Here is a 17,423-nt window from a genome sequence, read left to right on the forward strand (position 1 = left end):
TAGCTTTGACTTATTTATATTCTTCCCTGATGTCACCTTAGTCACTGATGCCTTATTAACTTTGTTACTTTCTCCGTCTCTTCCTGACCCAGTCTGCTTATTTTTACCCAAAACTCTATTCTGCTCCAGTGCCTTGACATTTCTCTTGCTGCTTTTAAATTTACTCTTTCCTGAAATCTCCCATCCACCCTCCATTAGTTTAAATCCCAATTGGAGGTTCGAGAAATATTTCTATATTCAAGGACTTTCTATCTCCTGAGCACCATTTATATCAAGGCAAGGTCTTTCTTGCAAGGTTGTTGGTGTTTGAGTCTAAGGCCCTTCCCCAGATGTTGCAGCAGCTGTGTCAGAGACCTGGGAGGGAGTTACAAGCCCACCCTCCCATCCAGTCAATGTTGGGCAGTGAGAGGGAGGGAAAGGGAAGATGGAATGGTTGTAACAATGAAGGAGGAAGAAGTGAGAAGTTTACAAATAAACATCGACACTGATAAAAAGGTTGCTGGAAAGTGAACATACAGAAACCCAAATACTTTCCACAGACTCTCCCTGTCCCGTGTGTCCGTGCCTGAGATTTATATTTCAGCTGACTTCAGTCAGAAATAAGAAACACATCTTTGAATTATTGATCTTTCCAACCTGTATATTTCAACTTGTTTTAACTCTCATTCGACATCCTGTCAACAGAGGCAGTAAATATTTCATTGAGGAAGTCTGTTGATATCATTGTTTGCTCAGGTTTCTTCCTGACAGTCGATGAGAAACAGGTTCGGAGAAATTTCAGAGTTTTTTTTAAAGGAAAGTTGAACTTTAGGTATGAGCTGTGGTTCAGTGGCAGCACTTCACCTCTGAGTCAGAAGGTCGTGGGTTCAAGTTGGCCCCAAAAGAATTGAGCCCATAATCCAGGCAGATACTCCCAGTGCAGTACCGAGTGAGTGATGTCATCTCATCCATGCACTGTCAGAGGGGGCAGTACTGAGGGAGTGCTGCACTGCCAAATGGAGTGAGGGAGGGAGTGAGGAAAGGAGGGAGTGGATGGACTGAGAGTGATGGAGTGTAACTGTTATATATGCAGACCATAGATATACTCTCTGTGTAGTCACTGTATAGTTACATAAGATGGAGACTTGTTAACTGATGTACCAGCAATAAGGTTTATACTGTGTATAAACTATGCTGGCGCCACCAGAGGGTGCAACTGGTGGAGACCGGGGTTTCCTGCTCCTGTGGCAGAGGCTGTCCACCAGAGGGCACTGCGGTGGGAGAACTGAGGGTCACCTGCATAGGTGTGCAAGGCCCAGTATAAAAGGCTGCCCACCAAGCTTGTGCCTGACTCTAGAGTTACAAATAAAGGACCAAGGTCACTACAGTTTGAGTACAACACATTGCCTTGTGGAGTCATTTATAAGTGCATTATAGACAAAACATTAACAAGTATGAGTGAGTGCTGCACTATCGGAGGTACCATCTTTAGGATGAAACATTAAACCGAGGCTCCGTCTGCCCTCTCAGGTGGGTGTAAAAGATCCCATTTCAAGATTTTGAAGAAGAGCGGGTGAATTATCCCCGGTGTCCTGGCCAATATTTATCCCTTGACCAACATCACGAAAACAGGTTGTCTGGTCATTATCACATTGCTGTTTGTTGAGAAAGTCCTTCATTGTCTGTTAGGTGCTTTGGGCCATCCTGAGAGGGTGAAAGGCGATGTAGAAATGCAAGTCCTTTCTTTCTTTCTTTGTCCCAAAGCTGGACATGGGCCGAGCGGCTGGCGATTACAGAATGAATATTAGCAGCTGCCTGGGCCCCGCGGGGAGTCCGAGAGTCCAGTCCCCACTGACTGCCCATTCCTTCCGGCCTCTCACATCCAGTCGGGCTGGGTGGGCTCCGGCCTCGGTTCCACTTTGCCTTTCCCAGGGGTGGGAGCGAGTGAGGGGAGCGTGTTTTACCGGCGACGCAGTAAACGCTGGATTCTCCTGCGCTCTTCGCACCTTCCCGTGAGCGGCCATGGCGCTGGAAGCCGGTCAGAGCGGCAGGCGGCCGTTAGCGGTGGTTAGCAGCGCAGTCAGCGACAGCAGCACCCGGTGTAAGGTGGGGTCCCGCGGGGATTGGGAGACACACCCTCCCACTTCCTCCCCACACTGGCCTTTCTCACACAGGAGCCCGGTGTAGGGAGTGGGGCACACACACCTCCCATTGTCCTCACACACTCCTCCGTTCTCACACCGTGTCAGAAAGTTATCACACACGCCCGCTGCAAGAGGTCAGAGAAAAGAAAGGTCAGGTCATAGAAACTCTCCCACGTTACAGATTGTTCCAACTCTCTCTCACTTTTACAACAACTTGCATTTATATAGCATCTTAAATGTACTAAAATGTCCCAAGGTGCTTCACAGGTTATCAGACAAAATTTAACACCGAGACACAAAAGGAGATATTAGGACAGGGGACCAAAAGCTTGGCCCAAGAAGTCGGGTTTAAGGATTGTCTTGTAGGAGGAGCGAGAGGTGGAGAGGTTTATGGAGTGAAATCCAGAGCTTCGGGCCCAGGCAGCTGAAGGCACGGCCCCCAATGGTTGAGCGATTAGAGTTGGGGATATGCAAGAGGACAGAACTGGAGGAGCACAGAGATCGTGGAGGGTTATGCAGCTGGAGGGGGTTACAGAGATAGGGAGGGGTGTAAGGCTGGAGGGGGTTACAGAGATAGGGAGGGGTGTAAGGCTGGAGGGGGTTACAGAGATAGGGAGGGATGTAGGGCTGGAGGGGGTTACAGAGATAGGGAGAAGTGTAGGGCTGGAGGGGGTTACAGAGATAGGGAGGGGTGTAGGGCTGGAGGAGGTAACAGAGATAGGGAGGGGTGTAGAGCTGGAGGGGGTTACAGAGATAGGGAGGGGTGTAGGGCTGGAGCAGGTTACAGAGATAGGGAGGGGTGTAGGGCTGCAAGGGGTTACAGAGATAGGGAAGGGTGTCGGGCTGGAGGAGGTTACAGAAATAGGGAGGGGTGTAGGGCTGGAGGGGGTTACAGAGATAGGGAAGGATGTGGGGCTGGAGGGGGTTACAGAGATAGGGAGGGGTGTAGGGCTGGAGGGGATTACAGAGATAGGGAGGGATGTAGGGCTGGAGGAGGTTACAGAGATAGGGAGGGGTGTAGAGCTGGAGGGGGGGTTACAGAGATAGGGAGGGGTGTAGGGTTGGAGCAGGTTACAGAGATAGGGAGGGGTGTCGGGCTGGAGGGGGTTACAGAGATAGGGAGGGGTGTAGGGCTGGAGGGAGGTTACAGAGATAGGTAGGTATGAGGCCATGGAAGGATTTGAACACAAACATGATAATTTTAAATTTGAGGCATTGCCAGACTGGGAGCCAATGAGGATCAGCGAGCACAGGGGGGATGGGTGAACGGGACTTGGTGCAAGTTAGGATGGGATTAAATATTGAGGCAGAGACTGAGGATTAAATTCTGTGTCCAATTATTCTGTCTAATTCTGGGCACATTAGGAAGGATGTCAAGGCCTTAGAGAGGGAGCAGAGAAGATTTACAGGAATGATACTGGGGATGTGGGACTTCAGTTATGTGGAGAGACTGGAAAAGCTGGGATTCTTCTCCTTCGAGCAGAGAAGGTTAAAGGGAGATTTAATAGTGGTGTTCACAATTGTGAAAGGTTTTTGATCGAATAAATAAGTAGAAGATGTTTCCAGGAGCAGGAGGGTCAGGGACCAGAGGTCACAGGTTGAAGGTAACTGGCAAAGGACCAGAGGGGAGATGGGAAGAGTTTATTTATGCAGCGAGTTGTTGTGATCTGGAATGCGCTGCCTGAAAGGGCGGTGAGAGCAGATTCAATCGTAACTTTCAAAAGGGAATTGGATAAATATTTGAAAAGGAAAGATGTGCAGGTCTATTGGGAAAGAGCAGGGAGTGGGAGTAATTGGATCGCTCTTTCAAAGAGCCAGCACAGGCCCGATGGGCCGAATGGCCTCCTTCTGTGCTGTCTGATTCTATGACCCGCCCTCACTGAACTCCAGGCCTCCCTTTGCGAGGAGCTGTGCCACTAATTGTGTGGCAGGTGATGGGAGAGTCCAGGGGGATTCACTCACTAAAAGCCTCTGTGTTTCCCCCCACGTTACCTCTGCTATCGGATACTCTGCTGACCCTGACACCCAGAAGCCGGGGCGGAGTGAGGGGAGGGGCTGGTGCTGGAAAGGTTACTTACCTCGACAGCCCCTGTGCCAGTAATATCCGGGCAGGCACCTCTCACACTTGGGCCCTGTCGCCCCCTCCTTACAGTCACAATATCCCGTGTCATTACAGCGATGGTGGAGCGAGCCATCAGGGTGACACTCACAGTCTGCAGAAACAAGACAACACACACACTGCACACGGCTGTTCCCAATAAACACAGCGACACAATCTCAGCGACAGGAATGAGTGCGAGCCGGGACAAGGGAGGCTCAGACTGTGGGGGTGAAACAAGTCTCCAACACTTTACAAACAGCTTCAATCCTCCACACACTGACTGCACACGGCCCGTGTTCCACTCCCTGGGGCAACTGCACAGAATTAACGCAGGTTAACAAGGCCAGAAAAAACAAGCCAGGTTCATCAATAGAGGATAGAATGCACAAGCACAGAAGTGATGTTAAACTTGTATCGAACCTTGGTTAGACCGCACTTGGAGCACTGTGCACAGTTCTGGTCTCCGTATTATAAAAAGGACATAGAGGCACTGGAGAAGGTACAAAGTAGATTTACAAGGATGATACCAGAACTGAGATGTTGTACCTATCAGGAAAGGCTGACCAGGCTGGGGCTCTTTGCTGGGAAAGAGAAGACTGAGGGGTGACCTGATCGAGGTCTTTAAAATTGTGAAGAGGTTTGATAGGGTGGACGTAGAGAAGATGATTCCACTTGTAGGGAGTCAAAAACTTGGGTCAAAAATATAAGCTAGTCACTAATAAATCCGATAGGGAATGGAGGAGAAACTTCTTTATCCAGAGAATGGAACTCACTACCACAGGGAGTGATTGAGGCGAATAGTATCGATGCATTTAAGGGGAAGCGAGATAAACACATGAGGGCAAAAGGAATAGAAGGATATGCTGATTGGGTGAGATGAAGAGGTGTGGAAGGAGGCTCGTGTGGAGCATAAACACCGGCATGGAGCGGTTGGGCCGAATGGCCTGTTTCAGTGCTGCACATTCTGTGTAATTTTGTGTGTGGAGAATGGGAGGAGATGAGGAAATGGAGAGAGAGGATTGTTGGTGGACACTGGGGGGGAGGGGTAACATTGAGCAGAGGGAAGCGACGCTGCTACAATGCAGGATGGTCGTTTACTGAGAGTACAAACAACATACAAATTCCTGAAAAACAATGGAGACAGGGAGACGATGAGTATATCGTCAAAACACAGAGCTTTCGCTATAACTCAACAAAGCCTGGGACAGGCCTCATCGCTACGGAAAGCCTTGGCCAGGCCTCATCGCTAGGGAAAGCCTACACCAAACCCTCATTGATGGGTTGGATCAGGGCCTCATTGCTGGGGAAAGGGTGGGTTGAGGCCGAGTTGCTGGGAAAAGGTTGGTTCAGGGCCGAGTCACTGGGGAAAGGTTGGGTTGGGGCCTAGTCACTGGGGAAAGGTTGGGTCGGGGCCTGGTCGCTGGAGAAAGGTTGGGTCGGGGCCTGGTTACTGGAGAAAGGTTGGGTTGGGGTCTAGTCACTGGGGAAAGGTTGGGTTGGGGCCTGGTCACTGGGGAAAGGTTGGGTTGGGGCCTAGTCACTGGGGAAAGGTTGGGTTGGGGCCTAGTCACTGGGGAAAGGTTGGGTTGGGGCCTAGACACTGGGGAAAGGTTGGGTTGGGGCCTAGTCACTGGGGAAAGGTTGGGTCGGGGCCTAGTCGCTGGGGAAAGGTTGGGTTGGGGTCTAGTCACTGGGGAAAGATTGGGTCGGGGCCTGGTCGCTGGGGAAAGGTTGGATTGAGGCTGGTCACTGGGGAAAGATTGGGTCGGGGTCTAGTCGCTGGGGAAAGGTTGGGTTGGGGTCTAGTCACTGGGGAAAGGTTGGGTCGGGGTCTAGTCACTGGGGAAAGGTTGGATTGAGGCTGGTCACTGGGGAAAGGTTGGGTCAGGGTCTAGTCACTGGGGAAAGGTTGGATTGAGGCTGGTCACTGGGGAAAGAGGAGCTGATTTCCGACGCGCTTTGCTCAGCCCTATCGAAGGTATTTTCTTTGTTTCTTTATCTTGTTTTGGGCTGAAAGCAGAAGGGTGAAAGAAGGAGAGAGCAGAGATTGTAACAGGAACTGACCTAGGCAAACGTTGTGGTGGTCCAGCTGTGCTGAAGGGTTTCGGTGGTAGCCCAGCCGACATAACTGGCAGTGTCGGCCTCTAGTGTTGTGCTTACAGCTCACGCAAATGGTGGTGGTGAGCAGCTCGAGGTAACTGCACCGGTTCGAATGGCCGAAGCATTCGCAGGCTTGCAGGGAAAAGACAGAGAGTGTAGACGGGACACAGACAGTTTGCAGACTGTGAGAGGGTCACATGCTGCAGGAATGAGAGGTGGGGAGGAAATGGCTGGAATGGGAGGGAGGGAGGGAGGGAACACTGAGGCTTTTAGCAGTGAGGGGAAAACATCAGACTCCTGGCTAGTTACGGTTTGCATTGAATCAGGCAGATGGCAATGGATGGTCCCAATCCCAGGTTTATAGAGTCTGTGCCGGGTTTTACACAGCACTGCCAAGTTAGGGGCCTTTCAACAGTGGTTCAGTTGGCAGCACGCGCGCCTCTGAGTCCGAAGCTCATCGGTTCAAGTCCCATTCCAGAGATTTGAGCCCATAATCCAGACTGACGCTCCCAGTGCAGTACTGAGGGAGCGCTGCAGTGTCGGAGGGGCAGTTCCGAGGGAGCACTGCACTGTTGTAGGGGCAGTACTGAAGGAGTGCTGCACTGTGGGGGGGGCTGTACTAAGGGAATGCTGCACTGCCAGAGGGGCAGAACTGAGGGAGTACTGCACTGTTTGAGGGGCAGTACTGAGGGATTATTGCCCTGCCGGAGGGGCAGTCCTGAAGGAACAATATATAAATGCAAATCCTTGCTTTCTGCTGTGCTCTGAGCCAGTCGCGGTGTTTGAGAGTTCCTACCTTGCTCTGGGGTCGTGACCTCTAGTGATGAGATTCTTGGCCGTGTGCGACTGAGCTTTGGGTCAGCTGCATGTGTCAGGAGAAATCAGCAATTATTAATCCCAGCTGGAGAACATCTGTACTGTGTGCACACACATCGAGTGGACACTGTCCGGGATGGCAGGAGTGTCCGAGAGACAAGCAAACAGACATTTCCATCTCCGCTACACCGCCAATCAGACAGAAACTCACACCGAGACTCGGGAGGAGATATTAGGACAGGTGACCAAAAGCTCGGTCAAAGTGATAGGTTTTAAGGAGATTCTTAAAGGAGCAGAGAGAGGTGGTGTGGAGAGGTTTAGGGAGGGAATTCCAGAGCTTCGGGCCCAGGCAGCTGGAGGCTTGGGAAGGCGTTAGGGATGGAGGAGGTTACAGAGATAGGGAGGGTTGTAGGGTGGGAGGGGGTTATAGAGATAGGGAGGGTTGTAGGATGGGAGGGGGTTACTAGATAGGGAGGGGTGTAGGGCTGGAGGGAGGTTATAGAGATAGGGAGGGGTGTAGGGTGAGAGGGATTTATTGAGATAGGGAGGGCTGCAGGGTGGGAGTGTTTACTGAGAGGGAGGGGTGTAGGGTGGGAAGGGTTGACTGAGATAGGGAGGGTGGGGCCATGGAGGGATTTGAACGCGAGGATGAGAATTATAAATTGGAGGCGTTGCTGGACCGGGAACCAATGTCGGATCAATCAATCACTCCCCCGGGTCTACTCACTGCCCGGGCTGTCGCTCGAAGTGGATCGATGGATAATTAGTGGGAATCTGGTCCGCGGAGAGATGATTAAATGGGGTGAGGCCGTGACAGGCTGTTATTGTGGGATTTCGGTACATTCGAGTGGGTTGAGGGTTTGAAAGGCAAACTGTGTAATGCCGGATGTGATGGAGTCTCCCTGTTATTATTCAGTGTAACTGAATCCAGCCACAACTCACTCAATAATTCAGCAGAAAATGGAGATTCATCGCCAGATATTAGAACTAGTTTGTCTTTAGTTCAGTTTGTGTCGGTGATGAAGGTTTTGAGTATCGGTTCTGGCTGTACCTGGGCAGGAAAGGAGCAGGTTTGGGGTCAAAGTGTAACGTTTCATAGACCCCCAGTCTCGGTCAGTGTGGTGGGTTATGGTCACTCCCGGTCAGTGTGGGGAGTTATGGTCACTCCCGGTCAGTGTGGGGAGTTATGGTCACTCCCGGTCAGTGTGGGGAGTTATGGTCACTCCCGGTCAGTGTGGAGAGTTATGGTCACTCCCAGTAAGTGTGGTGGGTTATGGTCACTCCTGGTCAGTGTGGAGAGTTATGGTCACTCTCGGTCAGTGTGGAGAGTTATGGTCACTCCCGGTCAGTGTGGTGGGTTATGGTCACTCCCGGTCAGTGTGGTGGGTTATGGTCACTCCCGGTCAGTGTGGTGGGTTATGGTCACTCCCGGTCAGTGTGGTGGGTTATGGTCACTCCTGGTCAGTGTGGAGAGTTATGGTCACTCTTGGTCAGTATGGAGAGTTATGTTCACTCCCAGTCAGTGTGGGGAGTTATGGTCACTCTCGGTCAGTGTGGTGGGTTATGGTCACTTCCGGTCAGTGTGGAGAGTTATGGTCACTCCCTTTCAGTATGGGGAGTTATGGTCACTCCCAGTCAGTGTGGGGAGTTATGGTCGCTCCCGGTCAGTGTGGAGAGTTTTGGTCGCTCCCGGTCAGTGTGGGGTGTTATGGTCACTCTGCTCCTGGTCAGTGTGGGGAGTTATGGTCACTCCCAGTCAGTGTGGGGAGTTATGGTCACTCCCGGTCAGTGTGGAGAGTTATGGTCACTCCCGGTCAGTGTGGGGAGTTATGGTCACTCCCGGTCAGTGTGGGGAGTTATGTTCACTCCCAGTCAGTATGGGGAGTTATGGTCACTCTGCTCCTGGTCAGTCTGGGTGTTGGTTCGGGGTTGCGATATGGTGGATGGTTTGGAATGACATGGACAGCATGCGAAGGGTTAAATAAATGGGAACAAGTTGATGTAAGATCCAGGAACAAAGGGGAACAGATTGAGGCCGAGACACTCACCCAGTTCCCATTCCTGTATCTGGGATAACGGGATTACAACAGGTCCCCATTGATCTCGGCCTCAGCCACCATATGGCTTTCTACAAATCTTCCCTCCACTTCTCACTGAACATTCTCACTGAGACAGTGTTAAGAAGCATTTTCATCTCAGCTGAGATGTGGGTTATATATATTACATCTTCCCTGCTTCATATCTGCTGCACCGCTCGAGGAGATTATACTTTACTCCATAGATGCACGGACAAGCAGACTCCTGATCCCAGCCCTGCTCACACATACACCTCCTCACACCTTCACCTGTTCACACCTTCACCTGCTCACACTCAGCCCCTGCTCATACCCAGCCCCCGCTCACACTCGGCCTCTGCTCACACCTACACCTGTTCCTCGCTCAGTGAGTGATGAGGGAGGTTTGAGGGAAGCGGATCATTCCCGATACAGAAATGGGCTCTGGGTCAGCAGGTCACAGGTCAGAGAGCATAGGTCCTACTTACGGCCACTCGCCACGGGGTCAGGGAGGCCTGGAGAGGGAAACGGAAACAGAATTATAGAGACGTCTGATTAACAATCTTTATCGATAAACACATTAACACAACCCATCACACGGAGTGTTCATCAGATCGATGTCAGTCAAACTCACGAACAAGGAACTGATGGGGGATTTGCGTGCTGCATCCTCTGAGAGCTCACACCAGCCCTGTGTGAGACCAGGTGGAGTTGCTAAAGTGCTCCCGGAAGGTGAGTGTGAGAGTAGTACGTGGGGACGCTCCCACTACGTGCGATTAGTGTGTAAGTACGCAGGGTTAATACGTAAGGCCATCAGTGGTCACACACACCCCTTCCCCATTGCCCAGTCAGCTCACTATCTGGATATTGATCTCTGGACATTCCACACACAGCAGGCCACAGATGTCCCTCACAACCTTCACTTCCTGATCTGCTTCAGATATTGATTACACAGAGGCTTATTCTCCTCTCACCTTCCCCAGCTGTTCCCCAGATGTTCATCCAGCTGTGAACATTCCATTCTCACATCAGTCTGCACCTCACTGCTGGCTCTGTATGTGTGGGTGTCCGGAGTGAGGTTTCAGCAAATTCAACCACTGCTATTATAACCTCACCCTCTACATAAAGCCAGCGATCCCCCTCGCTCACTGACCCCGACATTATATTGACAGAGGGCTTCAAAATGAGGAAGGGTTTTGATGGAGTGAATAAGGAGAAACTGTTTGCAGGGGCAGGAGGATGGGTAACTGAAGGACACAGATTGAAGATGATTGGCCAAAGACCCAGAGGGAGATGAGGATTATTTTTACGCAGCGAGTTGTTGTGATCTGGAATGCGCTGCCTGAAAGGGCGGTGGGAGCAGATTCAATCATAACTTTCAAAAGGGAGTAGGATAAATACTTGAAAAGGCAACATTTGCAGGTCCATGGGGAAAGAGTGGGGAGTGGGACTAATTGGATAATCTTTCTTTCATTTTTATTTCCTTTTCTAGATTTCTTCCATTCTCTTTCTCACTTTCCTTTTCTCTCTTTACTTCTCCCTTACTTTCCATCTCTCATTCTCAGTTACTTACTCTGCTTCTCTCTCTCCCTCTTTCTCACATTCTCTATTTCCCACTTTCTAACTTTTTGTTTGTTCTCTTTCATTCTTTATTTCTCTCTTTCTCTGTCTACACACCCCTCTCTCTCTCCCTCCGTCTCTCTTTCTCTCCCCCCTTTTTCGCTCCCTCCCTCTGCCCTGCTCTCTCTCTCTCCCCTCTCCCTCTCTCTCTCTCCACCCCCCCCCCGCCCCTCTCAGTGTGGAGCTGTGGGCACGGACCCTATCTCTGTCCCTGGCTCTGTCCAATCTCCCGCTGTGAGTCTCTGTTCCCACATGAACACAATGACAAAGATGGGTGGGTTGTATTTTGGAGTCGGTGCGTTGCCGGGAGTTGGGCTGAGAATGAAATGTGAAGGGAATCTGGTGCCGGCACTGAGCCGGGCTGGAGCAGCTCTGGTTACTCACAGACATTGGCCGTCCCTTTGGGGATTGGGAGGTACGAGCCCGCTCTCCACGCTCGGCCTTGAAAGCCTTTCTTGCATCTCCCGCAGTCCGGCCCCGTCGTGTTGTGCTCACACTCGCAACTCAGCTTCCCCTTCTCCCAGATACAGTTGTTGGCGTGAAGATTGCACTTACACCTGGCAAAAAACAACAGCAAGCTGGTTTCAAATAAGCTGAGCAGCCGGGTTAGACTGGGGACTGGCCGATCCGCGAGTCCGCTCTCCCTTTCCCAGCTTCGCTCTGCAAACAGCAACATTTTTCTCCCACTTATTGCCTTTCAACACAGGCGGCGGGTCAGTTTCTGGGTGTGTTTCCGCTGATTGACGATCAGATTCTGGGCAGCAACAAGAACACGTTAGGAGAGAGTTTCTGATCAGCTCAGGCCTTCCAGGCCCCTCAAAGGAAGAGCTTGCATTTATAGAGTGCCTTTCACAAGTTATTTCTTTACAACAACACCTGCAACTGCAACAACAACTTGCATTTATAAAGCGCCTTTAACTAGTAAAACGTCCCAAGGTGCTTCACAGGAGCATAAATCAGATAAACTGACACGAGCGACATAAGGAGATATTTGGACAGGTGACCAAAAGCTTAGTCTAAGAGGTCGGTTTTAGGAGCGTCTTAAAGGAGGAGAGAGAGGTAGAGAGGGAGATGTTCAGGGAGGGAATTCTAGAGCTCAGGGCCCAGGCAGCTGAAGGCATGGCCAACAATGGTGGGGCGAAGGGAGTGGGGGATGGACAAGAGGCCTGTGGTGGAGGAGAGCAGAGATCTCGGAGGGCTGTTCCTGGTGTTGGAGGAGAGCAGAGATCTCGGAGGGCTGTAGGGTGGGAGGTGGTTACAGAGATCGGGAGGGGGAGAGGCCATGGAGGGATTTTTAGACAAGGATGAGATTTTGTTGTTGTTGTGGTTCAGTAAATGCGATTTGAAAAGGCCCAAAGTGCTGTGACGGTCTCTGTACCGTGAAGCGTGAGAACGCTGGTCTCGGTGACTCTGTGCTAACAGCATCGAGCCGCTGTTTAACTCACTGCGACGGTGAAGCTTCACAATCCGCAGATTGTACGTTGCACATTCAGCAAATTGTCAGTTCTGGGCACTGTTTGCTGAACTAAGCAGATGCCCAGACAGTTCCTTGGAGTCACACTAACGGCAGTGTAAACATTTTACTGCTCCTGTTCTCCAATTAGTGTCTGAAGATTGTCCTCGGCTAAAAGCTGGATCAAGCCTCCCAGAAGCTGAGTGTGGAATAATGAGGGAATGGCTCCGAGCCCTGGAGATTGTGTAATATGAGAATGGGAACTCACCAACCCAGACTGAATATAGATCCAACACGAAGGAAGCCTTCAGTCACAATCATTCCTCAAATCAGGAAGGGCTTGGATCAAGTAAATGGGGAGCAACTGTTTCCAGTGTCAGGAGGGTCAGGGACCAGAGGTCACAGGTTGAAGGTAATTGGTAAAAGACTCAGAGGGGAGATGAGGAGAGTTTATTTACGCAGCGAGTTGTTGTGATCTGGAATGTGATGCCTGAAAGGGCGGTGGGAGCAGATTTAATCGTAACTTTCAGAAGGGAATTGGATAAATACTTCAAGGGCAAGATTTGCAGGGCTATGGGGAAAGAGCAGGGAGTGGGACTAATTGGATATCTCTTTCAAAGACCGGCACAGGCCCGATGGTCTGAATGGCCTCCCCCTCTGTTGTGTGATCCTCTCACTCTCTGAATCCTGATCAGACTGGAGCTCGGCAGTGTTGAGAGTAAAGGGACAGATTCTGCTCGCTCCGTGCTGCTCGATTGGCTGAACACTGAGCAGGAACTCGCTGACTCATCGCCAGCCAGCCAGCAGGACTGTGAAAGCTCGCTAATGGGCCCATCACCAGGGGCTGTGAGAGCTGGCACAGTGCTGGTCTGTGCCCACTGTCGCAGGGCCATTCAGGGAAGCTCAAACACCCGACACAGGGGCAGCTGGCGGTACCCAGTGGGCCGGGGGAGGGATCCCCATCTATCGCTGTCAAACCTCCCCAGTTACCCAGCATTCACATAGGAACAGGAGGAGGCCATTCAGCCCCTCGAGCCTGCTCCGCCATTCAATGGAATCATGGCTGATCTGTGACCTAACTCCATTCACCCGCCTTTGCACCATATCCCTCAATACCATTGGCAAATAAAATCTATTAATCTCAGATTTAAAATTAACAATTGGTCTTGCATCAACTGCGATTTGCGGAAGAGAGTTCCAAACTTCTACCACCCTTTGTGTGTAGAAGTGTTTCCTAATTTGACTCCTGAAAGGTCTGGCTCTAATTTTTAGACTTTTCTCCCTACTCCTAGAATCCGCAACCAGGGAAATAGTTTCTCTCTATCTACCCTTTCAGTTCCCCTTCATATCTTGAAAACTTCAATCAAATCACCTTCTAAATTCTCGGGAACACAACCGTAGTTTATGTAATCGCTCCTCGTAATTAGATGTTGGCCCTGATAGACTGCACTTCAGGTGTTCATTGAGATTGTGTGTCAGATGTTAACTCCGATATAGTGCCCTCCAGATGATAACTGATAAGAGTGCCATGCCAGATGTTATCCTGATAAAGTATCCCAGATGTTAGCTCTGATAGGGAACACCAGATATTTGCCCTGATGGAGTATCACCAAGTTGATAGACTATCCCCCAGATGTTGGCCCTGCGAATGCTCCCACATGTTGGTTCTGATACAGTGCCCCCAGATGTTGACACTGAGCTCCCCCAGATGTTGACCCTGTGAGTGCCCTCCCAGATGTTGGCCGTGTGAGTTACCCCCAGATGGTGACCATGAATGCCCCAGATGTTGGCCCTGTAAGTGCCCCCCAGATGTTGTCCCAATGAGTTAACCCCAGATGTAGTCCCTGTGAGTTACCCCCAGATGTTGGTCCTGAGTGCCCCAGATGTTGGCCATGTGAGTGCCCCCAGATGTTGTCCCTGTGAGTACCCCAGATGTTGGCCGTGTGAGTGCCCCCAGATGTTGTCCCTGTGAGTGCCCCCAGAACGTGGCCGTGTGATTGCCCCAGATGTTGTTCCTGTGAGTGCCCCAGATGTTGGCCTGACACAGCATCCCCCGGGTGTGAAGTGTGGGGTCTGCGACTCTGGCCAGAAGGGGCAAGGAGCTCTCACCGGCCGCGAATGTCCAGGTTGGAGATGGCGTAGAAGTATTTGGAGAGGTTGTGCTGGTCAACACTGGTGGCCCCAGTGGCCGGCCGGAGCAGCCTGACCCGCAGGTCGGTCAGGGTGAAGAAGTCCCTCAGCTCCTTGGTGGTGTCCAGCTGGCCGTACAGCGAGGCCATGTCCTGGAGACGGGGCCCCCCGAACAGGGCAAAACGCTCCTGGATCTCGAAGCGGACCATCTTGTCCACCTTCCACACGTAGCCCCTGGAATACTCCTCCGTGCAGATGATGTCCAGCATCGAGGCCGGGCTCAGATCCCGGGCGCTTCTCGGCTCCATCCCGAAGGAGGTGAGGCAGTCGGCCGCGTAGAACTGGTAGGGTTGCCACGTCCGGCCGTGGTCCAGAGACTTCTCCAGGACCATCTGCTCCGGCCGGCCTGACTCGAAGGTGATGACTATGTCCTCGGTCAGCTCAATGGTCTTGCCCCAGGACAGAGTGATGTTGATCAGGAGGGGCTCGGGGAAACTCCTCCAGGAGACGCTTTGCCAAAAGGTGTTGGGAATCCGCCCCTCGTCATCCAGCATCAGCTCGGGCGGGTGTGCGAGCTCGGGCGTGTGAGCATCACACTCGTTGTTGCACATGTACGGGTTCTCCTGGAAACAGAGACGGAACAACATGGGTTAGATACAGAGTAAAGCTCCCTCTACACTGTCCCATCAAACACTCCCAGGGCAGGTACAGCACGGGTTAGATACAGAGTAAAGCTCCCTCTACACTGTCCCATCAAACACTCCCAGGGCAGGTACAACACGGGTTAGAGACAGAATAAAGCTCTGCACTGTCCCATCAAACACTCCCAGGGCAGGTACAACACGGGTTAGAGACAGAATAAAGCTCTGCACTGTCCCATCAAACACTCCCAGGGCAGGTACAGTACAGGTTTGATACAGAGTAAAGCTCCCTCTACACTGTCCCATCAAACATTCCCAGGGCAGGTACAGTACAGGTTAGATACAGAGTAAAGCTCCCTCTACACTGTCCAATCAAACACTCCCAGGATAGGTACAGCACGGGTTAAATAAAACCACAGGTCTGGACGGAACACTTTGTGCTTTTTAAATGAATCTGGGGAAGAAATAGCAGAGGCACATATTTATTAATTAGTTAGAAAAAGGTGTCATACCCGAGGACTGGAAGATAGCTAACGTAATACTTATATTTAAGAAGGGAGATAGCAGTGCATCTGGAAAATGGTGACATGATAGGTCCAAGTTAGCATGGATTTGTGAAAGGGAAATCATGCTTGACAAATCTTCTGGAATTTTTTGAGGATGTTTCCAGTAAAGTGGACAAAGGAGAACCAGTTGATGTGGTATATTTGGACTTTCAGAAGGCGTTCGACAAGGTCCCACACAAGAGATTAATGTGCAAAGTTAAAGCACATGGGATTGGGGGTAGTGTGCTGACGTGGATTGAGAACTGGTTGTCAGACAGGAAGCAAAGAGTAGGAGCAAACGGGTACTTTTCAGAATGGCAGGCAGTGACTAGTGGAGTGCCGCAAGGTTCTGTGCTGGGGCCCCAGCTGTTTACATTGTACATTAATGATTTAGATGAGGGGATTAAATGCAGTATCTCCAAATTTGCGGATGATACTAAGTTGGGTGGCAGTGTGAGCTGCGAGGAGGATGCTATTAGGCTGCAGAGTGACTTGGATAGGTTAGGTGAGTGGGCAAATGCATGGCAGATGAAGTATAATGTGGATAAATGTGAGGTTATCCACTTTGGTGGTAAAAACAGAGAGACAGACTATTATCTGAATGGTGACAGATTAGGAAAAGGGAAGGTGCAACGAGACCTGGGTGTCATGGTACATCAGTCATTGAAGGTTAGCATGCAGGTACAGCAGGCGGTTAAGAAAGCAAATGGCATGTTGGCCTTCATAGCGAGGGGATTTGAATACAGGGGCAGGGAGGTGTTGCTACAGTTGTACAGGGCCTTGGTGAGGCCACACCTGGAGTATTGTGTACAGTTTTGGTCTCCTAACTTGAGGAAGGACATTCTTGCTATTGAGGGAGTGCAGCGAAGGTTCACCAGACTGATTCCCGGGATGGCGGGACTGACCTATCAAGAAAGATTGGATCAACTGGGCTTGTATTCACTGGAGTTCAGAAGAATGAGAGGGGACCTCATAGAAACGTTTAAAATTCTGACGGGTTTAGACAGGTTAGATGCAGAAAGAATGTTCCCAATGTTGGGGAAGTCCAGAACCAGGGGTCACAGTCTGAGGATAAGGGGTAAGCCATTTAGGACCGAGATGAGGAGAAACTTCTTCACCCAGAGAGTGGTGAACCTGTGGAATTCTCTACCACAGAAAGTAGTTGAGGCCAATTCACTAAATATATTCAAAAGGGAGTTAGATGAAGTCCTTACTACTCGGGGGATCAAGGGTTATGGCGAGAAAGCAGGAAGGGGGTACTGAAGTTTCATGTTCAGCCATGAACTCATTGAATGGCAGTGCAGGCTAGAAGGGCTGAATGGCCTGCTCCTGCACCTATTTTTCTATGTCCAGAGAACTGTAAACCTGTCAACTTAATATTGGTGGTAGGAGAAATAATGGAATCCTTACTAAAGGAGAATATAGAAGAACATTTAGAGAGCAAAAGTATAATAATGAATAGTCAGCATGGAGTTCAAAAGGGAAAGTCTTGCTTGACCAACCTCATTGCATTCTCTGAAGAGGTAACAGAGAGAGCAGACAAGGGTAATGCAGTAGATATAATTTATCCAGATTTCCAAAAGAACTTCGATAAGGGACCACATAATAGACTAATGAATAAGGTCAGAGAATGCAGAGTCAGGGAGCCAGTAGCAGAATGGATAGCTCGCTGGCTTCAGGACATAAAGCAGAGAGTAGGGGTAAAGGGCAGCTATTCAGAATGTCAGAAGGTAGAAAGTGGGGTCTCCTCATCTCCCCTCTGGTACTTTCACCAATCACCTTCAATCTGTGTCCTCTGGTTACCGACCCTCCTGCCACTGGAAACAGTGTCTCCTTATTT

The 17,423-nt window shown here is 50.7% G+C and overlaps 1 protein-coding gene across 1 annotated transcript in view; it reads right to left on the reverse strand.

The window, feature by feature from the left end:
- Positions 1-2,018: 2,018 nt before the first annotated feature.
- Positions 2,019-17,423, reverse strand: part of LOC139266965 (netrin-G1-like) — a 28,990-nt gene continuing 13,585 nt past the window's right edge. The window contains exons 2-7 of the mRNA XM_070884605.1: positions 14,377-15,020; positions 11,195-11,371; positions 10,109-10,128; positions 6,289-6,456; positions 4,202-4,336; positions 2,019-2,248 (exon numbers count right to left, since the gene is read on the reverse strand). Of these exons, the coding sequence (XP_070740706.1) occupies positions 2,019-2,248; positions 4,202-4,336; positions 6,289-6,456; positions 10,109-10,128; positions 11,195-11,371; positions 14,377-15,020 (1,374 nt within the window). The remainder of the gene's footprint in view (positions 2,249-4,201; positions 4,337-6,288; positions 6,457-10,108; positions 10,129-11,194; positions 11,372-14,376; positions 15,021-17,423) is intronic.

This window comes from Pristiophorus japonicus, chromosome 7 (genome assembly GCF_044704955.1).
Source record: "Pristiophorus japonicus isolate sPriJap1 chromosome 7, sPriJap1.hap1, whole genome shotgun sequence".
In the NCBI taxonomy this organism is placed as follows: domain Eukaryota; kingdom Metazoa; phylum Chordata; class Chondrichthyes; family Pristiophoridae; genus Pristiophorus; species Pristiophorus japonicus.